The 27,254-nt window shown below is 37.2% G+C and overlaps 1 protein-coding gene across 1 annotated transcript; it reads left to right on the forward strand.

The window, feature by feature from the left end:
* The first annotated feature begins 8,386 nt into the window (after positions 1-8,386).
* On the forward strand, positions 8,387-15,652 carry trhra (thyrotropin-releasing hormone receptor a). The gene is made up of 3 exons (XM_088601917.1): positions 8,387-9,088; positions 9,390-10,244; positions 11,520-15,652. The coding sequence occupies exons 2-3, from the start codon at positions 9,459-9,461 to the stop codon at positions 11,943-11,945; spliced, it is 1,212 nt and encodes a 403-aa protein (XP_088458043.1). The 5' UTR covers positions 8,387-9,088; positions 9,390-9,458; the 3' UTR covers positions 11,946-15,652.
* The last annotated feature ends 11,602 nt before the right edge of the window (positions 15,653-27,254 follow it).

Here is a 27,254-nt window from a genome sequence, read left to right on the forward strand (position 1 = left end):
AGCCCATTTCAGTTTGTATGAATACAGTAGCTTTAAGATGCGTCTCCAATACATCCGTATCAGCACTGAAGAACCCCACATTAAACTCTGTTAAATCATGGACAACAAACAGGTAATCATCCCTCAATCTGTTACCATTCCTTTCTGCTCTTAAGTGTTTTATACTTTTTTTTTCTAACTTTTACAAATACAGATGAAGGTATTTATAAAGTTGAGAACCATTGAGATTTATATTGAAAGTACAGTATATCCCTGCATCAATCTGGCATTAACACCTTAGTGCGACAATGCATTAGAGGTTATTGGGACCTCATTCCTGGTCAGTTGAATGAGTGATGCAGAGACTCATCTTGTGTGCCCCGGGCTCAGGCAAGATGAGCGCCACTTAGGGAGAAAAAGAGACCGGAATGGAAAATACCCAGGTTGAAGCCTATTCCAGCCAAAGGAGCAGCTGAGCTTCCTTGACCAGGAGATTACAGCTCTGCAGGCACACATGGCCTCCAGCTGCTGGGACCAAATGATAGTGGTGCAGCAGCTGTTTACTAGGGTTTGGCACTTGCATGAGCAGCTGTGAGATCAGCATAGGGTTGTGTGCAAATGGCTGTGGTTGGAAAATGCCCCTTGTCGGCCTGCAAGATGAGGGAAAAGAAGGGAACCATGCAGGCAAACAAGTAGCAGAGTAAGAGCCTGAAGTCCAAGATGGCTGCCTGTGAGACAGGCCAGGCTGAGCAAATGCACTTTTTGGTATTCTAGTGCAACAATTCTCTACTCACTGCATTATGACCACAGGGTGCATTGTTGCAGACACTGTGCACAGATCCTATTGCTTCCAATGTTGGCCATATACTGTATGCTACTGGCCCGAGCCTCTCACAGTAGACCACAAGTTGATGACAAATGTTAAACTGCAAAGAGAATTTAACTAAGTCATGCCTGTTCAATAAAATGTTTTTGCATCTGCTACAGAAAGTGTTGTAATTTTCTTGATAGAATTGTGAATTTGTTGTAGTTAGAAGCAAGACCTTCTTTTGATGCTCAGTCATGTGTTGGATTCAAGAGAATTCAGAGTTCTGGTACTTACAATTTAGATATATCGTGTCATTTTTCAGCATTGGATAAGGCTTATTAAAATATAAACCAGCTTTGGCCTTCAGAGAAAATTCTGGTATAATTTTTAATTTGATATTTATGAGACATTACTTAGAATTGTGCATCCAGATGTTTCTGGGGCATCCAAAGATCTATAGTAATTCAATTACTGCACAGTTCAACAGAAATTAGATATTTTTAAATCCATATTGCAAAAAAGATTATCCTGTAGAACTTTTGCCTGATGGATTGAACAAAGCAGCCTACTCCCTATACACATACTAAAAATGCATGGAAGTGTCTTTGAAGTTCAAATGCCTTAATATTCAGAATGTAACTTTATTTTAGAAGATACTTCAAGGAGAAGATGAGCCCAATATTTGCAAATACCTTTTTCAAGTGACAAAGTATTTAGCACATCTACAACAACTTTCTCACATACACTAGGAATTCCATAAGCAAGTTTCAGTCAAACTACAATATCACAGCTTGTGAGGATAAATGGAAACAGACACCACAGCTGCGTACCACCCTATACCAAAAAAGCCATCTGAGGCCAATAGACAAGTATCATGTCTTACAATCCAAGAAAGATTTAAGCTAGCAAAAAAAACAGTCACCTGAAAGAAAAAATTCTTATCATCTAGTAAGACTTTAAAAATAAAACAATGCAAGGACAATATTTTTCAAAGTATGACCATCTTGCATAAAATCAGGACCGATGGCCTCAACTGATATGCAATTATGTGAGCTTGTTCTATATTGTAGAAGTAGTGTCCAAACACTGCTTTCAGAAAATAGTATTCAGGAGGTCAAGACATCACATAGTTAAATACAACGCCTACAATAACTATTGAGAGGATGAGTTTTAAAATCTGCCAATAAGCAGGTAGACAGCCATCTACTGCATGCATGTCCCTAGGAATGCTGTCTGCACAGAGCTGGTTTTGGCAGGCACAGCTCATTAACAGTAGAACTATAGGTTAAAAAAATCTCAGAATAGCCATCTTCAACATGCACCAGAATTTTCTTGCCCGAGACTGCATTCCAAATCTTTTGAAACACAGAGTTGTAAATAGGAACATTCAACAAAAAAATACTATTTTGATAATTAATGTGATTAATTCTGATCAGTGCATGTTCCCCAGTCATACTGGAGGATAATGTAACCACTCCCCCCCCCCGATTACTAGCCTATAGTAGCATTAGAAAACTATTAAAAAGGACTTTATACGCATAACTATGCGTACACCATTGCATGGCGAAAGATCCCCTTTCTGCTAACGTGGCGAGGGGTTTTCCCCCATATAAACCGTAATTGTACAATCCCTCGGACAGCAGTGGCAAGAGCCTCTCTCGGTCGAATCCGGTTGGCCGGGTGCGCTCATTAACCGTCTTCTTATTTACCGGCGTCCCGACCCGGAAAACGACCGAGGCTGCTATCGATATTACCCAGCTATAACCCTTCCGCAATATGTGGCCCAAGAGCTCTCGATAAATGCTTACTATTCTCAAAATAATGTGGATAAAGACAACCTCCAACTCCCTGAGAAACTGCTTTTATAGGAAGCTAGAATTTCCAGGTGAAGCCAATTCAGTGATTTCCTCCTGAGAATTTGAAGAATGCGTCTTGCCTAAATGAGATGACCACGCCTCTTGGTCATTCACTCGCGTTTCCAACACATGCTCTGCTACATTCATATAGCGTCCTTTTTAATAAAGCCTTCCCCCCTGGCAAGTTAAAAATATTACTAAAAACAAAGGTTTTGAAATATTCTTTTCTGTGAGGGCTTTTGTCCTTGAAAAACGACCTGACAGGTATTAACCCAGATATGTTGGCAGTGATGCTACTGTCCCAATCAAAAGGCCAATGAACTAATCAAATCAACCACACCGAAGAGGACCCAATCACATTGAGGTCACTAACAAGCATTAGGCATTATTTGCAAAAGAATGTCACATAGGAAATACTAATCCTGATTCAGTTCACTTTTATATGGTTTCAATTAATAACATACATACTGTATGTACTTATATACCAGAGGTGTTCAGATTCTACATTTTAATATTACTAAGCACAAATCTTTGCAACCCAACATGGCAAAAGAAGAATATTTAAGAATAAAAGGCACTAAAAGAAATAAGCTATATACTGTACAACTTGATTTGTTAATAAAAGTAGTTCTTTGCATTCAGGATGCCATCAATCACTATAAGTGGAGTCCAGTAGTGTCTTGAAACTGTCTCCATTTACATTTGGTCAGCTTCTCTTTGATGGGCATCTCAAAGTCCCCCCACTGCTCTACTGACATCAAAGTAGGGTTCCTTGTGCTGGACACATCTGGCAGGGTTTATCCTGTTACTGTCACCCACCAGCAGCCCATTGAATTCCTCCATTGTGATCCTAGTGTCTGCCATTGCTGTCAGGCTCATGGGGTGATCTTTAAGCCATTGCGTCAATTGTGCATCTAGAGCACGTTGTGGCCCGCCGTTTCGGGTACATTTGAGATCCCCATTGAGGTGCATCCATGGTGTTTTAACTGGTGGGCACCCCTTGCTGGGGTGGAGAGGTCCAGCCATGCCTGAGCCAGGAACAGTAGGTCCAGACTAACAAGAGACTGGTTGCCAAAGCTTTTAAACTTTGTCTTATACCTTTTAAACTCCAAAGCCCCATCACGGGGGTTGCATATGTAAGGAGGGATCCAGACAACAGGAAAGTATCCAACTCTGTATTCAGGGACGGTGAAAAGGTGTTCCTATATCATTTCCACATCCCTTTAAAGGTAATACAGCTGCCTGCTAAGAGTTCCAGTTGTCCTTCTTCTCATATGTGGTGGTACAGTATGTCAGAGCCATCCAGCCCTATGTCAGTAGTCAAAGGTTAAGGAAGGCTCTCTCTCTCACTCTCTCATCTTTCTGGAGGTGCAGATTCAGCATATAAAGTATGATGAATCGGTCTCCTTTCTTGCCAAGTGCTGTGTCCTAATCTGCAGGCTGTGGTGTGCTGTTTGTGTGTGTATGTTGTGCATATTGGTAACTCAAGCAATCACCAGATCCGCCACCTTCAAGGCAAAGAGTTCCCTGATGCTCCGCGCTGACTGTGCTCTTCCAGCCGAAGATGAGTCCTCATACCTAATTAACTCTTAACCAGTGTACTATTTAGAGGTTTTCTAAGCTCTTCAGGACTAAATGGATTTTTTTGCCCAGGAAGTAGCAGTGAGTCACTGTGCCTACAAGGAGAAATAATACGCCATTTACTGCAGAATATGGCACTGCAGGAAGCAGATAGCACTTGCCGCCCACCTACACACACACGCAAAACACCCACCTGCTCCTCTCCAAGCTACAGAGTCCAGTCAAGGCAGGCTGACAAACACGCAAACTCTAACACTGAGGAGAGGGGGTCACAACACAGGGGAAACAGCATTAAGACAGACTCCAACATTAACAAACAGGAATACAATATCTGAACAGTACTGTACTGTCAGTCCTAGTCCCTGCAGCCCCCAAAGTGAGGAGCTGTTTTATTTCTGTCTCATCCAATGAATATGTTTTGTCTTTAAACTTTACCACGAGGCCTCTAGGTGCTAGAGAAGGTACCCATCTATGTACAATAAATGTATAGTGTCATTATTATATAAGTGAAATGACAGGGCTCCTAGTAATCACAGTTTTGCCAATTTTTAAACAGCCTAGATCTAAAAATATTAACTGATATTTGTTTTTCTGAACACTATGTGGAAAATATCATTTGCAAATGACAGTTTGATAGTATACCAAAGGTATGTATTGTTCTATGTATTGAGTTTGTATGTTCTCCCTGTGTTCATGTTGGTTTCCTTCTGGTGCTCCAGTTTCCTATCGCAGACCAAAAACATATTAGGTCATAGGTGTGAGTGTCTGTGTTGTACCCTTACTTGCACAAATTGTTTCCCAGAATAGGCTTTGGCTCTCCCGCAGCCCCGAATTGGAAGAAGCAGCTACAAAATGGATCAACGGAAGCTCATGTATATTAAACATTACATAAAAAAACAATATTCCATTAGACCTATTTATTGCATTATCTCTTTATCATTTTAAATTTGCTCTTACAAATTAAAAAAAAAACATACCTTTCATCTTATCCATAGTAATACCTGAGATCCAGAGTTGAAATTCGATTTCTAAATCCTGTATAAACTCTTGGTATTCAATGTGGATGAGTGCAGAGTGGTACATCCTGATAGCAAAAACATGAATTAAGCTGGGAGGTATAAAAAAGGTAATTAATTAGTATTAGAACCAAATAAAATGTTTTAATGCCACTCAGGATATACAGGGTTAGTCACAAATCCTGTCGACAACTCTCTTCCGCCACACGGAAACACTTGATTGTGTTTCATGATAACAGAGAACACAAAATGATTTCTCCACAGGTGATGCCATTGGGGAAACTGTGGGACTGCAGCGCCATCTGTGGAGGTGATAGCAAAACTTTAGTAAAATAATTGTCATTTATACTTGTTGACAACATTTTGACTAACCCTCGAAATGTAAGGTAGAAAACACTGCTTGAAAAGGATCCAGTGATTCATAAAGTTTTCATGTTGCTTTCATTTCCCTCTTCTAAATAATAGTGCAAATCGATAAAAACAATGTGATGATATAAAAATGCAGAGGCGTAGAAATGTGTATAATTTACTGTATATCACTGAACATTACATTTAACTTTTTGTGTAAAATGTCAGCTACTACATTACAAAAGAATATTGCTGACCTAGAAAAAGTGACCAGGCGTGTTCCAGGACATAGAGGAATGTCCAAAACAGGTAAGGTAAAATAAATGACCGTTTCTTAGGTTCTTCTCTTGAACAGGGAAGATTATAGGGGTACATGCCAAGCATTCAAAATTCTCAAAGACTTTGACAAAGCCAATCTGATGGATTTTGTGAGAATCAACAAGGAAACGTGAACCAAAGGACACAAGAGGAAAACCCAAATGCAGACAAAAGGAAACCCTTTAGCCCACCTAGATAATTTGGTTGCGAGTAGTGAATCACATTTCATTCCTGGAAAAACAGAGGATGGGATACTACTGTATGCATACTGTACTGACTGATTCATCAACTACACCAAGGCCAAGGCATATACTGTACTGACTTTACTAGAAATGTGTTGTTTACAAATGCCAGCAGTGCTCGCTGTAGCTATTGTCCATTGGAACGAAAACAAGATTTGAAAAAAGAACTATGAAACAGAACACATTCAAAAACAGCATGTGATTCTCTGGGCCTGAATTACACAATGAACAGGCCGCATTAGATCACAGACTGATCTAATGCAACCTGCTGAACAAAGGGTCTTTCTGAGAAGAATCCTCTAAGTCATCTATCAATATTTTTCTAATTAGTAGAGCATTGACTTGGTAGCTAATGTTATAATTGTATTCTTTATAAGTATTACAAAATCAAGTGCTTCTCCCAATCTGTGCATTCACTGTTTTGTGGGAATTGTCAGTAACTCCATTTTATAAGGTGACTTTCCACATTTCTTCCCTCTGGTACTTGACTTTGACCCTGCCCAAAGAAAATGCGTGCATTCATTTATGTCCAGAATCCATAGTATTTTTTTAAGTGAACACTTTGTATCAAGGCTTGAACATTCAAAATGGACACCTTTGTGGTGAAAGTGAATTGTCAGCAAAACCTGCAGAACAGAATCACATTAAAAATGTGTAAACACAATATGTAATTCAGCAAAATTGAACAACATTGGAAGGGGATGAATATTTTGCAAGGCAGTCTACTGTATATTTAGAGTCTTCTCCATACCGATAAAAGTAAAAATGCTTATTGTAGAGAATATGACTTTTTTTTTAATTAAAACATTCCTGTTTGCTTAAGTATTCAATCCCCTTGCTCCAGAAACCTTAAATCAGATCATGTAGAAAGAAATAGTTTTAGGGGTTACGACATTAATATAATTATCCCTTTAAGATCAGTGAAGCACATCATGAAGAGGCTGATCTACTATATACAGTAGATCAGGCTGCCCTTGCAAACTGAGCAGCAAGTAGGAAACTGGTTAATGCTGCCATTGTGAAGCGAAAACTGATATGGAAAGATCTGCAAAGTTAAAAGTCTGAAATAGGAGTCACCTTTGCTGCAATAACAACATGCAAAGCCCAACATACTGTACAAAGCTGGTCTGCCTGGGTGAGTTCCAAAAAAGTTTAGAAAACATTGTCTAAATGCAAATCCTGGTGGTGGCAGCATCTTGTTATGTTGATACATTACATCAGCAGAAAATGGAAATGTGTAAAGTAAAGGTGAATCTTACAGTAAACCCTGCTTGAGTCAGCCAAAAATCCAAACCTGGGTCAAATATTCAAATTAGGACAATAACCTGAAGCACAAGGTCATATCCACACTGCAGTGGTCTGTCAAGAGGAGAGTGAATGTCCTGTCTGAGTCCTAATTTGAATCCAATGGACAACATTGTGGGGCTTGATGATCCATCAACTATCCTCAACAAACTTGTCAGAACTGGAGCAATTATCCCAGGAAGAATTGAGAACATTACACCATCCCAAAGAGCGAAGCTGGTAGAGAGTCAAAATACTGACCACAGTAATTGCTTTCAGATATAGTATGAGTGTCTTTCTTGAAGGCTTTGCTTACAATCATCCTCATGCAAATATAAAACTGTTCACTTTAACCATTACAGTTTTCAATATAAAAAAAGTTCATTTGAATAAGAAATGATATACAATGAAATGCTATAGTATTAACAGGGGGTGAGTACTTTTTCCAAAGCAATGTGTTAAAAGAAATACAGTACCTTTCCAGGTTGAGCTGGAAGTTAAGAGCAACAGTTGTTATATATGCAGTTAGATTTCCCTATTTTTTTTTTTTATCTAAGGCACATTTTGGTTTGGTGTAATAGCTTTGAAGGTCATTGTGTATTCCCATTGTCCGTGGCCAACCCATGAGACAGAACTTCAGTTGTTACACTTGCAGCTAGATTAGCTCAGTTGAGATATAGCTGTAGCTGCTCTCTCTCTGTACATATACTGTATACACCTCAGGTTATAAAGGTGAAACTGGTTTCAATCAGAAGAACAGGAGTTTACACATTCGTTTTAGGGATTAACACAAGCCCCGTTTCGTTCTGAAACTCCCATTTCTCTCCTAGTGAAGAATTATTCCTTACACGGAGCATGCTTCATTTAGATTTTTTTTTTTTTTACCGTTACAGCTGGGTATATTAGAATTTTTGACATAGAATTAAGAGTGGATAAGACAAAAAAGAAACACCTTGCTTATGCTGAATATTTGTCTTTTGAGGCAGATTTAAAATATCAGGTTTATATGACTTATCTAATATGTCATTTATATCAGTGCTATAATCATTATTATTTTTTACAATCATATGATAACAATTTTGTAATTAATTGTCAATAATAATGTACTGTATAGGTACCACCTCCTCGGCGTGTTTACGTTTGGTCTTTGAGGCAGCTGAATCGCAGCCCCCATGACTGATGACTTGCCGTGGGATCGCCTAATTTCAGTGCGGTTTCGCTTCTCACTGTGCGCTGAGGCTCGTTCCCTTATAGGACAATATCCACCGAGACTCGCAGGCAGTCAGATCGATGCCTGTGCTGTTCAGCGAACTTCATAAACCAACAGACGGTTTTACTGCGTCTTTTCACACGGCGTAGAAACTTGCAGACGCTTTTGAGGTGTGGGGGGAAAAGGCAAAAGAAACGTACAGTAGCTCTCTCGCTTGGTCCAGGTAATTTCATATTGTGTATGACAGTGAAAACGTATCAAGGTTTTTGGGGGTGAAACAAACTGTTGTGGAAGTTAATAACTAATACTCGCTGAGATCAGTACATTTTTTTTTTTTACTTTTTGCTCTGGAATTGGGCGTTGAACTTTATCCGACTAGACAAGGCAAAAATGTTCGGAAAAAGAAGAGTTGTGCAGGAAACCGGTACTTCGTGCTCGACGTTAATGTAAGTACAATTTTCTCGTCGCTCTTTTAAGAGCTTGCAATTGAGAGTTCCAACTTGTGCTCTATCAAAAGAAAGCTTAAATAAATTAGCAGTGTAAAGGGAGCATATACTGTATGCTGTTGTATTACAAGACCAGTCTTTCTCTTTGGACCAACAGGGGTTTATGTCACTTCTACTTCATTGACATTTCATTAACAGCCTTGACCGGTAAAACAAAGAGTTGTTCGTCGATAGAAGTTAGTCGTTAAAACCAGGATAGAAAGACTGATACATCTGATATAACTAAATTGTTGTTTTTCAGCTAAAAGGAGATACTGGGATCCTTCATAAACTGGTAGCTACAGTACCCCAGAGTTTTAGGAAAACGAAGATGGAGAACGTGACGCTGTTTCAAGACAACCAGACTGTCGGAAACTGGACCGAACCTAGTATCGAATACAAGGTGGTGAGCACGGTTTTGGTTTTGGTCATCTGCGGAATTGGTATTGTGGGCAACATCATGGTGGTCTTGGTTGTCCTCACAACCAAGCACATGCGGACGCCGACCAACTGCTACCTGGTGAGTCTGGCTGTCGCAGACTTAATGGTTCTTACAGCTGCCGGTCTGCCAAACATCACCGACAGCATCTATGGGTCCTGGGTTTATGGCTACGCTGGATGCCTTTGTATCACTTATCTCCAGTATTTGGGCATCAATGCCTCCTCTTGCTCAATAACTGCTTTTACCATCGAGAGGTACATCGCTATCTGCCATCCTATTAAAGCCCAATTTCTCTGTACCCTTTCAAGAGCCAAGAAGATCATCGTGGTTGTTTGGGCATTTACCTCTTTCTACTGCGTTATGTGGTTTTACCTGTCGGACACTAAAGAAATACACTACGCAGATGTGACTGTGGTGACTTGTGCCTACAAAGTGTCCAGAAATCTTTATCTGCCGATCTACTTTTTGGACTTTGCCATATTTTATGTGGTGCCCTTAACGTTAGCCACTATTCTGTACGGACTGATCGCAAGAATCCTGTTCCTAAACCCCATTCCCGCAGATCCCAAAGAAAAAAACAAAAAGTGGAAAAACGAATCCAGTCACGACAACACGATCTTTAACTCCAAAAGCTCAAGTCGCTGTTCAAGCAGTACCGCGTCTTCACGGAGACAGGTAAGGTCTTGTGTTAATATATCAGATGCATATAAAGTATGACATAAAGAAAGGATACCTAATTTTACAGGGAAGTAAAATACACTTAAAAGTCAAACCAGCTTAAAAGGCATTACTTATTCTGAAACCCCACCTACCTGCTACAAAATATGAATGAGACTAATACCTTTCCTTCCCCTTAATTTACGCACGGCAGGAGGCTCGGTTACGCACCGTGCGGTCAGCATCGAAAGCACTGCGCTACGTTATTGCAGCCACTTCTTGGCACAGCATTGAAGTCTCTTAGGTTTACTGCTGATAAACATTATACCAGACTTCTGCTGGTGTTGCAATGAGATTAAGATTCATGTCCTTCCTAAACAGTTGAAAACAAGGCAAAAGTATTGTTTTATCGCAAATGAAAAACCAGAAACTCGATTCGTTGTAGAATATTGTAGTTTACAAGGGAAATTGCTCTTCTAAATCAAGAAATATGCCGTATCACTGGGAAGTTGTTGCTGAGGTGCTTTGTACTAGTTATTTATGTAGTATACCGTATTGGCATTTATCAATATTTGAATTTTCTTATTTTTCCAGCTTTCATTTTCATGTATCATTTTTTGTAAATTATCCATACTGAAAAAATGTTAATTTTATTCCACTGCACTTCTGATATTCTTCAGAGCAGAAAACCGTCATTCTATCACAAAATGAACTTCCTCAAAAAACGCGGTTTTGTATTATAACCGTGATTCTCTCCAGATCTTCCGAATCTGTCTTATTATTGTTATGACAAGTTCGTTTCCATACAAAAATAATAATTTTAAATATATATAATGTATAAAATATATAAATATCCCTTTATCACATTTTGACGTGGCTTACCTGCTTGTATTATGAGGTTTACTATGTGTACATTTCATATTAGTGTAACTCTTGCTTAACCAATGAATATCTTTATCTTATATTATCTATATTTTAATCTAGACCAAAGATATTTTTTTCTTCAAATATATTAATAATGCATGAAATAAGATTTTTGTTATCTTTGTCAAAGTTTGGCAATCTTATTCTTGTGATTGTTTGTGTTAAAAGTACTAGCAGTTGTAATTGAACATTATTCAAAGAAGTATTCTGGCTAAGATATTTCACAGGTTTTTAGGAATTTCATTTTCTTTCAGTTAGAGCTTAGCTTCCTTAAGTAACCCAAGCTTCAGTAATAAATATCTGTCATCATGTAACTCGAGTAAAACAATATCTTTTTAATGTGACTTTGTCTATTTCCTTCTGCTCTAGGTGACAAAGATGCTGGCAGTGGTGGTCGTTCTGTTTGCACTGTTGTGGATGCCCTATCGAACGTTAGTGGTGGTGAATTCTTTTCTGACTCAGGCATATTTAGATACCTGGTTTGTCTTGTTCTGCCGAATCTGCATTTACCTTAACAGTGCCATCAATCCGATTATCTACAATGCGATGTCTCAGAAATTCAGAGCCGCCTTTAAGAAGCTTTGCAAATGCCAGCAGCCGCATTCTGAGAAGCCAGCTACCTACAGCATGGCTCTCAATTACAGCGTAATAAAAGACATGTCCAATGGAGAGAGTCCAGATCACTTCACCACTGAGCTAGACGACATGACCGTGACCACAGAGTTTCTTCCCAGCAAGAAATTATCATTTGATGACACCTGTTTGTCTAGTAAGGTCACCTTCAGCAAAGCTTAACTTCAGAATTCATAAGGTAAAGGATTTTGTGGGTCATACAGTATTTTTCCTGTGTACTGATGTGTTTTTCAGTGTCAACGAAATATGCTTAGCTATAAACGATTGTTGGCTCTGCACGATCTCTCCTATCCAGTGAGATTCTGTACAGTAATGTAAAATACGTGCCATTTTCGTGTTGCTGTTGCTGTAGCCTTTGAAACAGTTAAACGTACCTTTCAAAAAGTCATTGTGTACTGTATATGTTATGCTAGGGGAAATATCACATAATACATGAAAGAAACATGACACATCAGAAATTCGATTTTTGAATTCACTTTCTCTAGGGAATATGTTTATTGGTTTGCATTTATTTATTTAATTACTAAATATTTTACGTTCTAGGCATCATTTGTTCTGGATACAATAAAAACCACACAACATGCCGTGCCCAGAATTTCTTTCAGGTTGTGCTCCTGAACAGTTAAATCCTAGCTGTCAGATGTCAAGCAGGCCCTTGTACTCATTGATTTTCCCAGAAAGTGAAAGGGGGTGGTTATTTAGCCATGCCCTGTTAGCTTGGTCTGTTCTTACTGTGTATTTTGAGTGGAATCAATAGCGTTTAAAGAGGCAGGTGGAAGACAGGCTTATATTATCCCTGATCTCTAGGCTGCCCAAACTGTGACAGTTCCTCAAGTTGTGGTTTTAACCCAGCACACTTAAATCCTAGTGATGGTCTGGTTTTTTTTTTCTGTTACACCTGGGAATTGGTGATTTGTGGACTCCATTAGAGCATAGTACAACCTCCTGTAGATTCAATTGCACCGTTTCTAGCCTTTCTCCAAAAGACTGATTTCTGTGGAGGGTTCCCACACCTAGGAACATTTCACAGCTGTTGAGACTTTTTTTGTTTAAGCATACAAATACTCACTAATACAATAATACCAGTCAGTAGGTCAAAGACAACCCATTACGTTTTTCTCTGTTGCTAGCAAGATAGTTCCTTACCTTAAACATCACAAAGTACTCCATGTTGAAACAATGGAAAGCAATCCAAGAAAGTGTTCATGAACATCTCAAAAATAGATTTTCATGAAGGAAGAATACGTCTACAGTGTGTACTACTAACTAAGTGCTGTGTTCTTTTCATGGGTGTTCACTTCAGATTTAATTAATTTTCACAGGATTTGGTCTAGCTTTTTTCCGTCTTTCAAAACATGCCGAAGTATCCGTTATGGTGATGCCTTTGCACCACAATACAAAGAGCTCTGCAAAAGGAGTTTGACATTATTTACTAAGTGGGCTTATAACTGTATCACATCAGCATCTTTGCTGTTCTGAAATGTTCATTTGTGTGGTATACTTAACACAACACTAAAGCACAACACTAAACAGATTTGTGACTAAATATTTTTGTTGCATTTGAATTTAAGACAGTGAGGACAATTTTACTCTGACTTTCACGAATTAAGGTTTAATCTGTTATATCTAAGAAAAAACTTCAAGTATTCATTCATTCATTGAGTCAAATTGCAGATATACTGATCAGCACACTGAAACACCATTTTGTTGCTTATTTTAAGACACTGAATACTTTTCCCTTTACTTTTTGCATCAGATGAAGGTTTTGCTTTTTTCTTTGTAGCGATAATGAAAAAGAAAGCTTGACAACCCAAACTAGGACAGCGCAGTGTTCTTTTAGCACTAGGGGAGCCATAAGTGTGAAGAAACAGTTTGAGTTACTAGCCTTAACTGAAATTTAATAATCATGGGCCGGTGTTTGTATTCCCAGTTGGGAAGGAAGTTGACAACATCTGAGATTAATTCCTCTTCTAAAGGATGATCACACAGGACTCAATAGCCTAGTCACCTCTGCATATCCGATTTGTCAAGTGTAAAGAGGATCCAGGCCCACAGGGAGATAACATGAAGTTCATTGATCAGCGTCCCTCAATGCATTTCAAGAAGTAAAATGAATAAGTGTTAAGCTGTCTAGACTGGGAAGAGGTTTTTAAATGGATATGAGGATTATAATCTGGACAGAACAACACAGTGAAAAGTCCTTTAGTACAATTAGATGGAAATCAATGTGTGGTCATTTTAAATCTACCTGCTCTGTAGCCTTTAGATGAAAAGGATAAATTAATCCCTCTTAGTTTTCTTCTGGTAGCATTGCAAGAAAAGAAGGAAGCTGAAATTAAAGAAAACCACCCACTCTTTTTGTCACAATAAATCTTCTTTAATTCTTGATTTGACAGCAGCTAATCAAGCACACAGATGACGAGAGATACAAAATACATCATTCATATGATATAACACCTCTCCTCTTTTTAAATTATGTCCATCCCAAACAAATTAGGTTTGTTGAAAGGTCTCCCAACAGAACACCCTACACTTGGAAAACTGAAGGACCTTAAATGTGAAAAATCAACGTGTGTTAGCTTAAAAACATCCTGCAAAACAGGCGAAAACGGAAAAATACAGGACACTAATAAGTTTCATTGTGCTCTGTTGTCTGACATACTGTATGTACAGAATACAGTAAATATGTACAGTATATAATAGGGATCAGGTAACATTGTAGATCCAGTATTTATTGTTTGAGCAATAACATGAACTGAAAACTAGTTTTTTAAAGCTTGTAGGAGCAATGGTGTTGTTAAAAGTGCTGCTCCACAGGTGAGTCTTGGCTCAATTCCAGGGTTTGTGTGTTTTCACAATAGTCTTTGTTTTTTTCCTACCTTCTTAAGACAATGTTTTTTTTTTTGCCTGTATACAGTATTGTCTATATGTGTTATACTGGAATCCTGTCTAGGGGCTTGTCCTACCTTGCGCCCTATACTTCTGACATCTGGGTTGCTGTTACATTTAATAGGAAGAAGCAACATTCTGTTGAATCAAGGATATTATTTTGCATGCTAAATGAACTTCACATTATCTGTAAATATCCAATTTTTATGCTTTCTTAACAATGCAGAGAGTGATAATTATGGCATATACCAACATCCGGCACCCGGAAACAGGCGAAACATTGTTTTCTTTCTTCTCTTTTCAGCATGGAACAAACCTTTTACTTGTTCCTTTGCTACCAACACACATTTCCATCTGTCACTAGTCTAATCTGTCATTAGTATTCTAATACTACACATTTTATTTTTCCCTTGGTGCCAGTTTTAATATAAAACATGGTAGACTTCAAAGTGGACCTCTTGTTTTGTGGACAGAAACTTGGACATTCTTGGATTTACACTTTAATTTACTTTGATATTATTACTTCTTAATTACATTTTAGGAATTAGTTATCAGTTAGGTATTAGTTATCAGTTTCTTAGAGGCAACTTCATAAAGTAGTCTAACCTGTTGTGTTATTTACAAAGTTTGAAAATTGAACATTTACACAGCTCGAATTGAACAGTTTAATTAACATTTTTTTCAATTAACCGAGACAGGTACTGGGGCAGCTCTTATTTACATTTTGTATTTAATTTTAGACCCAATACCTCACACAGCATAAAAAATAATCTTGAGCCAAGTTTGATTGCTGGGAATACATACTGGTGCAATGTTATATTTAATGTTTAATTCATAAATTAATAGTATTTTTAACAGATCATTCTTGTAATTATTTACAGGAAAAACAAAAAAACAACAGGAAAGTAAATATGATCATTGATGTGTTTAGTGTCATCATTTGACCAAGTATTGTACAGGGAGAGAGGAAAGAAGCAATTTCTGCTTTGCATTAGAAAAGTTAATATTCATAAGAAATCTGGCTGATCTCTCCACATAAATTCTGCAATACCTATTGTATATAACAACAGGATTGAGATCTCCTACTGCCAGAAGCCATCATTTTGTTGTTGTTTTTTTTTTTAACTGTACTTACCACTTAATGGGTTTTTTGGCCACAGGACATTCTGTAATGACAAGAGATACTGCAAATGTGCTTCTTGTGGAAAAAAGAAACAGAAACACTGATTGTTAGTGCTAATGGTGAATTTAAAGTGTTGCATAGCTGGAAAAAAACATTTACTAGATTGTTTAAAATATTGTGATAACACTATGATAACAAACTGACATATTGAATACTTTTACAATGGTTGCAGGGACAGCATATGCAGAACTTTTTAATGCCTTAGCAAATACTCAATTTTTATTGCTTTGGATGTTTTGCAGCAGAGTGGATGAGTGAAACGAGTGTTTAATAGTTCCTTTTTTGTAAAAGTGGTAGTTGTTTTACAAAGGAGTCTGTTCTTTACATGTTTGCAAATACTCACCATGTGGGCATTTCTCTTTGGAGAAATCAGAGAGCTGTTTGCTAGCATTGTCAGAATTAGGTTGCAGAGAGAAAACAAAGCCTGTTTTAAATCTAGAAATCCTTCCAATCCGTGTTTTATCAAAGCCAGTAAGTATGTAACCATAAATACAGTATACAGTACCTGCTACTTTGATTGTCATGTTTTGTAGACAATACAATTCTAGGATTATTGTGGGTATCTTAGTATCCATCATCCACCTCTGTAGTTCTGCAAAGAACTGGAAGTGAAATGACTGATCATAACAGAATATTAAAACTTAATATTCTAAATATCTACTGATTTAAATCGGTAGATATGTAGTACATTTAGTAGACGTAGCTGTATATGTATTCAAAAAGTCAAGCTTAGATGATTTTAATACCTTACTGTAGAAAATTAATTCCTGAGCAGGGGAGTACATTTACATCCAAAATACACCGATGCTTAATTCTCATTCTTTAAAAAGTAGACTTTTTATGCTTTAACAAACTCAAAAAACAGCTGTGAACAATAATTACACAGATTCATCACCAAATATCTTATCTACAGTAATCAGAGTTTCTTGCATATAATTTTAGGGAAACATGCTAGTAAATGTATTATCAGTCTTGATTAAAGTTAAATGTCTCACAGTTTTTACCTCACATCTTAAACCAGAAGGTCATAGTTGCAGAACAACCGTTCGTGCAAAAGTGAAAGTCTAAATTAAATCAAAATGTATCTCTGCCCAGCCATCCCAAATTTTAAAACCCATTTCTTGATGAAAGGTTTCCAATCAGTACTAAAAAGAAGCCTCTAGCAAACAATTAAATTACCTGCCTGATTCACAGGCAGCTTGTAATTCTGTTTTGACCTTAAATGGGCTTTCATTTTCTTTTTATTATTTATGTATGAAATTGAATAAAATTATTCATCTTTTTTGTTTGTGAGTAATGTGTAGAAAATGTATTTGACATCATATTTTCATTTAGTGGCATCCTGTTAAGAAACTGAGATGTGTTTGATGTGAATAGTGTTATGCAGTTCCTTTTTTCTTCCATAATTTGACCAAGGAAGACATAATTGTGCTGAATTCAGTATTTCCTGTTGCTGTGTGGTTGATATTACAGTACAGTACTATGTGGTCTCTGCAAAAGCAAACGTTTTTATGGGGTTATTCTTAAATGTGTTGTGTTTTATTATCATCGATGATATGTGTTAAATATAAGGCTCTTCTAATGCACAAATACATTTAGCTGAAGTTTTAAACTGATTTGTTGTGTTGTATTCTTTGGTTTATTCTGTTACAGAATTTTGTAATTCCCCTGTAATAAAATTGTTCTGCTTGTTCTGGAGCTTTTGTTGTAACTGATTGTATAGAAATAAATCATATTTTTAGGCAAAACTGGTAGTAAGTATGACTGTTAAAGGGAAAAGGAGATATTATTTTTAAAATGGAATAATTGCACTGGACAAAGAAAATCTAAAAATGGTATATGCAGTGAAACAGCTACAAGTCTATGTAAGCCAATGCCAAGACAACCAAAACAAAATTTAATTAATGAATATAATCCTGGTTCACTCTATAGTCAGCTTTTTTCCCTTCAGGTCCATCATTTTCCCCCAAACAGTTCCTACTTTAAATCTCCACCACAATTAATTATCAATGTTCTCATCAACAGAAGATCATAAAATCTTTTCCTGAAGGACTAAGGTCTGCTTTCCCCCCCACCTGAGCTCAATTACTTTGCCTGTCTAATCATTTAATTAACTCCATGGCTTTCATTTTTCTAATTATTTAGAAAAATCATATGGGACTATGAAGTCTAAACTTCAGTTTTTCGGTAAGTACTCTAAAAATTTTCCATAAAAAAATAGGAGTGTTATGTGCAGCTCACACGTGTTCTATTTTTAACAAAGGCAGTTAACCTCTACCTTCTTCAGTCAATTAAATTATCCACCCATTTTCTAACTGCTTTATCCAGTTCAGGATCACAGGGAATTGGATCCTATCTCCTCAAAAAAACAAGGGCAAAGCAAGATATACTCTGGACGGTACACCAGTCCATCACTGGGCACACACTGTCAAAACACATGCACACACTCGCCCAAGGGCTAATTTTCCTAGAAGCATATTAACATACCAGTATGTCTTTGGACTGTGGGAGGAAATTTGAGCATTTCTGAAGCTCTAGACAGAGAGCACTTCACCTCCAGAATTGAACCCAGGACACCAGCAACGCAAGACAACAGTGCTAACCACTGTGTCACTGTGCTGTCTTTTAAGGCAAACCAGCACTTGTGAAACTTGAAGGAGCAAAGGTATGGAGCCAATCACCTGTCGGGTGTCTCTTGTTAGTCAGGTGCTTGTTTTTAGGTAATTGGGTCTTCAAAAAAGACCTGCGAACATATTACCCAAAGTAACCTTGCTTTACTTTGAGTTCAGAGTCTAATTGGAAGTCAAATGAAAACCAAAGACATTTCTTTTTATGAAACAAAGGCCATTTGAAAGCTGAAAGAAAAAAATCAAAACCGCATGCACAGAAATTTGGCACCCCAAACCAACAATTTGAAATCTACAGAAGTAAGAAGAAACCACAAGTATAATTACCTTTTAATCAACAGTAGTTAATGACTGAACAATTATCAGAACTGTAAAGGAAAACCCTAAAACAACTGCTACAAAAAGTCTGAGAGTGAGTGGAGTCTCAGAATACTGGGAAGAGTTTTTTTTTTCCTTTTTGTAAATTTGTAGCTCCAAGAAAATAAATAGTCCCTAGGACGTAAAACAGTGCTGGGTCTCCTGATTCTGATTTTTCAAAAAGTTATATTTTCATTGCACAACATCTCATGGATTTCTGTATCTTTGTTCTGCGTCTATTTAATACAGTACTTCACATTTACAATGTTTTTATTTTTTCAGTATTACTGTAAATATCTTTGATGACTGACTCAGAGGCTTACTAGGGAATAGTAACAATGAAAAAATTAAAACACAATAAAAGACAAATCCAAAAATCCTGTCTGTTGATATTAAAAACAGTCAATGACTTAGAATTACACTTTAATTGAGATAAGGTGTGACATCACCTTGGTGTATAAGCTTATAATGCTCTGTATCACAGTTTGCAGCCTGGTCTTTAGAATACTGTGCACAATAGAACTGTCATTTGCCAAATGCAGAGATTAAATGTGAGAATGTAAGATAAGATACTCTTCAGCTAAAAAGATTCTATTCAAAATTGATTGAGACATAACATTTTACACGTTATGTCTTCATCGTTTATACCTTTCAGACCAGGACTGTCAGGTAATAAAATGTAATGTGCATTTAAAAAAGAACTGACAAAACACTGTGTTCTTTATCCTAGAAAAAGAGTCCTACAGGAAAAAAGGAGACCCAGATTCACTTTCATTTATTTTTCGGTGTTTCAACATGCTGTACAATTTGTGCCACAGGAAATAGAGCAAACTGCACTCATGCTAATTCTAATTTTAAGTGAAGGAGAAAAAAATCACACTGTTTGTTCATGGGCTCCTTACTCTACAGGGACATACAGATTGCTACAGGCAGACAATGCAGTGCCAATGAATATGTTTAAGCTTACTTAGTGAAATGAGAAAACCACGCTATAGGATGATTCTAAATTTATTCAAAAGCTAGCTTGTGAGGCCTTTTACCATTTAATACCCTGATTGTATTGGACAGTCCGGTTTGTACTTCATTTGTAATCAGGGTGTTATCATGTGGCTGCGCAAAACCTAATAACCAACCTTTTCTACATTTGGGTCTCAAATATTTGTGTTTGCTTTCAATTTAAGATTTTAAGCCTCCCTGTTAAACATTTAACCCTTTATTCAGCCTTTTATGCATGAATAAGTGATACAAAGGAAGGAAGAAAGTACTTTAGGGCACATAATAAATCTCTTTTTCATTAAAAAAAACATCTTTTTGAGGGCAGAAAATGGCATTTCCTTTAATAGCTCACCGTGCAGTGAATTTTTTTGTGACATTGAATTATGTCAAAACACAAGAATAATAGATGTGTTGTACAAATGTGCAATGTGCAATACTTTATGTTAGTTTTGTCCTATTTTTATTTAAATTAAAATAAGCATGTCACAAAACAAATATGGTACTTCAATGACGAGGTTTTGTTGAATGCATTATCATTCATTCTTTAGCAAAAAACGTGATTATGATAGCCTTCATTTTTAACAAATGTCTGTATAAATGGTGCTTTTTATGAATTAAGTAATGTGAAATTATTTCACTTAAACACTAGGGTTGATAGATTGGATATTTATTCTATGTTCAAACATAATTTTTAAGTGTTTAGATGCAACACATTAAACATATTTATGTAGTGAAATAATTAATTCCACACACGTGCAGTGCAGCAAAGGTGTACTGATGTCAAAGTAGTAATACAGGGATCTGCGTTTGGCACCTGTCTGATACCTGAGACAAACCAAAGAGTCTTTCCATGCAGCCAGGAGTGTATTACCTATGAACATCCATAAAGTCACAAACTTGAAGTCATGTGGTCCATCTCCAGCGACCTGCCAGAACAAAATGAGCACCTGTGTCATACGTATAACACAGGACACCTATTAGGGGCTGTGGTTGAAATTGGCATCAGTATGAATAACATTTACCCCTATTAAAAGGATGCTTTGCTGGATCACAGCAGTAAAAAAAAAAATGGAATAATTCGATTCAACAACATCATCTCGCAGCTCCCAAAAGACAATGTGTAGGCTGATGGATTGTTTTTCTCATGATAACCCAAAATGAAGACTAGACCTAAATGACTTGAATTATAAAGGAATGGAGCAAAGTGTCTTTGAAACTTTGAAATGGTGCAGTTGTGTCACAGGGCACCAGGGCTTACCCCTACAGAGTTTCATAGCAAAATAAAAATGAAGACTGCAACCACTTCCCAAATGCTCAGGTAAATCAATGGACAGCAGAATGTGATGTACTGAACTGCTACAAATGCATTACAGAGTGCCTTGAATATGTGTAACTATATTTGCTAATGAGCTGTGTTTGTTTCGTCAGAAAAATGTAGCTTTAGATGACTGAATAACAATTACATTTTCTTTTCAGGAGGTTAATCAGTTCTTGTATAAATCAATAACCTATGCTGAACCAACCTGTCTGATTGTATTTCACTTTGATTGTTGAGGAGAACCCGTAGCTCCGACAGCTGGTTTATATACACATACAAATATGAATATTGTAATGACCGTTGAAAAGAAGGACAGACAAGTCCTTCGGCCTTGCTTCTGGAATTGAATACAATGTCACAGTGCTTGAAGTATACGGACAGTTTATGCATTTCATTTCTTCAAACTGGAGCTCAGAAAGCTCGTCTAACTGAAAGTAAACAGCAATTTATCAGATAGGAAGCCTCTGGAATGAAGGTCGAGACTAAAAAGGTGACCTGATCCCAGAAAACAGGCAGATGTCTCTCGTAACCTTCACTGAAGGCTTCAGCAAGGCAATAATTTTACAGTGAGATGCCTAAAGTCAGAATGACAGGATGATATTCGGTTCCCAGCATTAAATAAGTCAGTTGGTGACCTGCTTTTTCAGGGTCTTTCGGCGTCCTAAGGGTTACGAGTAAAGTTAATTGGTTTGTGTTGTTCCACATTCCACATCTTAACTTTAAAGCCAATCTAATTGTTTGGAATATATTTTGTTGGAAAATTGGTTGGGAGGGTATTAACGTAGTGTTTCAACTTAGTGATTTAAACAGCAAGCATATCTACTGGATGTATCTTTTTCAATTAATTTAGATAATTCTATATATAAGCTTCTAAGATTCCAATCGATGAAAGTCTAATCATGAAATATTTCATGGTCACCGTGGAAGGTGTCGGGAATTTCTTTTACAAAACAGAAACAATATTATTGTTTAATCTGACCTTTTTGATTCACGTTCACAAACTTAATCATTGTTTTATTAGAGTCTCTTTGGAAATATTATGCAAGGCTGTAACTTATTGCATTTTTTCATTATGTTTGGTATAAAGAGATTTCAACTTTGAGTTTAGATTCCTGCCTCGCAGTGCAGTGAAGGCACTGATTAGATTGGACAAAATCATTACAGTTAGTCAGGCAACAGTCATTGTAGCCACAAGTCATGTCTTTTCTCCAAATTAGCACTTAAGCTCACTGATTTTCTGGATTTTGCATTGTGACAAATGGCAGCCAGCTCAATACTTGGCAAAGTTGATTATTAATGTAATAATCTTTGAAACTGGAGAAAGTAAATCTGAAATACTCAATGAACAATAAAAGATGATTATTGCCTTAATGTGAAAAAGTGAACAAACTTCTGTGCACCTTTTGTGATAAAATCAGTTTCCCATTAGGTCTTGTCTCCTAATGTTGATGTAGAGGTAGGTTACATCATGTTTATTATGAGTTAAATGTGTGTAAATGTTATTTTGTGTTATGGTTTGAGGTGTTTGATTTGTATAGCATTTGTATTGCACCTCCATAACTATAAAGTAAGCTGCCTGTGCATATAAAAAACATAAACATGTATGTTGAAAAAGTGGTGCTTCATTAAGTCACAAGGAACATTGGCCTTTTCCATGCAGATATGTAGATATGCAAAGCCTGCATTCAATATACCCTCCAGAATATATAAACTGTGACAACCAAGTTGCATTTAAATAAATTAATGACTTGTTTCACTTTATGAGCAGAAAAAGCACAACATTTTTTTTCACTTTGGAAATGTTCCTGATTTACTGTATGCTTTTTCCTGTTTTTATAAATCTCCCTAACTGGTAACAGAGCACACATCCATGTATCCATTAATCACAGTCACTTTATCCTCTAGAGCTTTGGGGTGATAGAGCCCAATTCAACAGATACAAGGTGCAGGGTCACATCTTGGAAAAAACGCCATAAACATCATAAAAGCCTATCAGAATTCACCGAGAAGGGAAATTTTGAAATGACTGAAAGTCACAGATAAACCTCAATGTTTTTTCCTCTATGCCTTCAGTATATAGTTGCTATGGTGCCCTTTTTGACATCTGAGCCCGTGTTAACAACACGCTTATTGTAATAGATTTTTAATTCACAGCGTTGCGCCCTGCTGTAGTGAAAATGTAGAAAAGTCTGAAAATGTCTTTGGGCTGATTCAGGAAACCTCTGCTGCATAATTTGTGGGCTCAAATGGACTGATACTAACCTGAACAAGCACTTCCTCGTAGCGGGACGTTGCAGCGAGACACATTGATCTGGCAGGAGCACAAAGCCCTGAGGTGAGAATGAGAATGGTGTCGAATTGAACTACACCTCTGGAAAGAGTAATGGGCTAGACAGCAAGACTAATAATATTGATATGACCCTCCGTAGCCTCATTGATGCCTCCATTTGTTGTCAATGTATAGAAAGGATAGACTTTCTGGTAAAGCTTCATTTTTATTTTTTTTTCCCAGACCACCATTACTGCGAAAAGTTATAAGGCACAGTAGGACCACTGTTGTACATACTGTACAAAACTGTCCAGGTTTGAAAAATCTTTGCCATGCTATGGTGTTATATAGAAGATGTAGCTGTAGGGCAAACAAAACAAACATCATTTCTAGATGAATATCATGTATTAGAAAGTCCACAGGTGGGGGTCACAGCAACTAGAAGCATAGGGTGTAAGGCTGGACACAGAGCACAAAAGTATTCTCTCCATAGATGGGATATCAGTCTTTTGAAAGGCTCTTGTACATACTATTTCCTATAAAATGTTTTTTTTAGACGGAACAGCTAGAAAAAACAAGGATGGAGTAAGTCTGATTTTATCTCTGAAGCACTTCTATCTTCAAGGTAGTTATCCTTTTTAAATGGTTGTGGCTTGTCTTGTAAAGCCCTTGGTGACCAGGGTAAATGTTGACCTATAGCTGATTATCTTAAACTGGGGATTAGAGCAGAGAAGCCCCTTCAAAGAATCTGAATCAGTTGCACTCTTTATGCAATTTTCTTTAACCTCATCAGTAGCAAATGTGCCATGAAAACGGTACTGCATATCACCAAGGATAACACGTATCTACAAAAATGATTTGTGCTTTGCATTTAGTTTTATTTTCACATTTTATGGTGATGTGTCTGTTTCTAGAGGCAAAGTCCTAATGCAAATACAGATAAACTATAAGTTTGACGGATGTCATTATCTGTGAGTCCTTATCTACCATATTAGTCTTCGCAATATATAGTTCATAGTAGTAAGAGGAATATCCTGGAGTTATAAATTGGAGATTTTGAAAGCTTTTTGCTCCAAATTCAACTGCACTTCCCAAAAATAGTTTTAGAAATTAAGCAAAACATTATGAAAGAAACAAACATATTTAAAATATCTATGGAAAGCAAGAAGGATGATGTTTTTTCAGAATCTAATTAACTAATTGTAGTTACCAATTTAAATTAATTTGCTTGGAATCTAAATAATGAACCCATTCACAGGTTGAGATGACTGTAAAAAATGCCAATCCTTACAAACTATACATTGCTCTTTTGGTTTAGCAGAAGACTACGTTACCAAGCAATACAGGAAATGGGAATTCAAGTTCTCTCTCATTGCCTCTAGTAAATTTAAAATGTTAAGTCAATTAATGTTTGTAACAAATTAAGCTTTTTTAGTCTTGAGCAGAGAAGACTCTGAGGAAATGTATCTCAAGTTAATCAAAACTCTTGAAGACATACCCAGTAGACTTCTTTAGAATAAAAAATGAAGCATGATCCGTATGACACAAGTGGAAACTATACTGAAGAGCACTTTAAACTGAGAGCAAGATGCCCTCCTTCACATAGAAGGTGTTTGGGACTAGTGACACTACCATGTTGTTGAAGCTGATAACCTATCTTCTTTTAGAATTGTTGAGAGTCTTTCAAGAAAGTCTTGTTTCTTTGAGATGGTCTAGATGGGAAGAATGACTCTCTTACATTTATAATTATTGTTGTGTTTTCCTGGCAATTGGAACCATTAATTTTCCCCCATTTTACATGAAGGGCGTAAATTACATATTCAGAAAAATCTGAGTTCTACAGAGTGTATACACACTGCCTTCTGAAATAATAAAATCATACATTTCACTCTTTACTTAATTTCATATGGGTCTGTAAAAAATCTCTTTCATGCAACAATATAGAAAAACATGAAGTCTTATTTTATGGATTTGCATTTAGCATTACACAATAAAATGCCTCTTTCCCTTTAAGAATATTAGTATTCCATATTAAAATGGTGGTACAAATACGAAATAATATAAAGGTTACAAACAAGAGCAGGCCATACAAACCATCTAGCTTGTTTGGTTTTCAATAGCTAATAAATGACAAAGAAAAGATAAATAGGTCCATTAACATTATTCAGCACATTATTATAAAACATTATTCAAACCTGGGGAAAATATTCAAATTGGTATATAAACACAAGAAATTATAAATGATCCTACAACATTTATCTTGATAATCTTATATACTTTTAGCTGAATGGGAGACTCTAAGGACCTCACAGGGAAATTAGTCTGTAATATTTAAAATAAATACAGTAATACAGTATTTATCGACTTGTTCTACAATATAATACAAGCAGAATATAATATAGCTATGTAATGAAATCACAATTTCATTTCCAACCTCATGAAATACAGAGGGAATGATGACTGAATGACAGACGATCATATTGGTTTTAAGCTGCTTTTGCAGATGTCTGGCAAAGCTGGATGCTTTGCCAATATCAGTCATCTGCGAAACAAAACTCACAAAGTATGATACGTAATCTACTTTCTTCATAGCGTTTGCTTTTGGTGCTTACTGATGGAGAGCTTCGGTCTCCTGAACGTCGTCTATGTCCAATCTTCTCATACAGTTTGCCTCAGTAAATATGTTGAATCCTGTTAAGATAATAAGATCCCTTTATTGGCCATATACAATTTCTTGTATTAGGAATTTGTCTTTTTGCATTCTTGCTCTCCATGAGACACACAGACAGGGAGAGAAGCTTGGGGTCAGAGCGCAGGGTCAGCCATTTATACGGCGCCCCTGGAGCAGATGGGGTTAAGGGCCTTGCTTCGGGGCCATACAGGAGTAGGATTCCTCTGCCGGCCGCGGGATACGAACCAGCAACCTTCCAGCCACAGGTGCAGATCCTTGGCCACAGAGATGATTAAAATCAGATAAAAGTTTCCATCCATTTGGTAATTATTCTGCACTCCAGCATGTGCTCTTCCTTCTGGCTGCCCGAGACTTCAAAGGGCTCTCTTATAGGGCAATAACTTTAATTAGGATAACTACAAGCCTATCGACATGAAGCAAGCAAAGGCAGCACATTTTGGAGGACATCCATACTTCAGGAGCATCTTCCTGTTGTTGAACTATAAATTTTTTCAGCTGTTCCTTTTGAGAGAGTGAACCCACACTGGCATGGAGACCAAGTCCATTGCAGGTCTCATTCTGCAGCAACCTTTGACTGCCAGAGCTGACATTGAGATATCCCAGGTGGTACATTTTCATTTGCTTGTCTTGCTATTCAGGACCTGCTTGCCAGAGCGCAGTCTGCAGAGTCTGCAGGATGCAGGAACATGTTTTCACAGTAACTGAAACAGCTCCAGGATAGACAGTCAGTACTGACTCTACATCACTCAATATCCTGTCCCATGGTGAAAACAAGGAGATGGCCTCTGGAGCCCAAGGATGGAAGAGCAATCAGGATTGTGATTCAAACCCAAGCCTCCAGGGGAGACCACAACCTATACACAGCCCAGAAGACTGCTCAGCCATCCTGATTATGCTTTCTAGTGTGAAAGAAACTGAGGAAAAGCTTGCATTCCAACTTGACACCTGTAATGATAATAGGAAGCTAACCTACCGATTTCGGCTATTCAGCTCTAGAACAGTATTTCCTTTACCAGTTTATCTTGTTCTTGATTTTTTTCTGGAATTACAACAGAAGCTTTCATTGTCATTTTGATCCCAAGCCAGAAGAGCACAGTGCCAAAAAAGGGAAGATTTCCTGTAGAACATCTGCCTTCAAAT

The sequence above is a fragment of the Lepisosteus platostomus genome, chromosome 12 (assembly GCF_059453375.1).
Source record: "Lepisosteus platostomus isolate fLepPlt1 chromosome 12, fLepPlt1.hap1, whole genome shotgun sequence".
Lineage (NCBI taxonomy): Eukaryota > Metazoa > Chordata > Actinopteri > Semionotiformes > Lepisosteidae > Lepisosteus > Lepisosteus platostomus.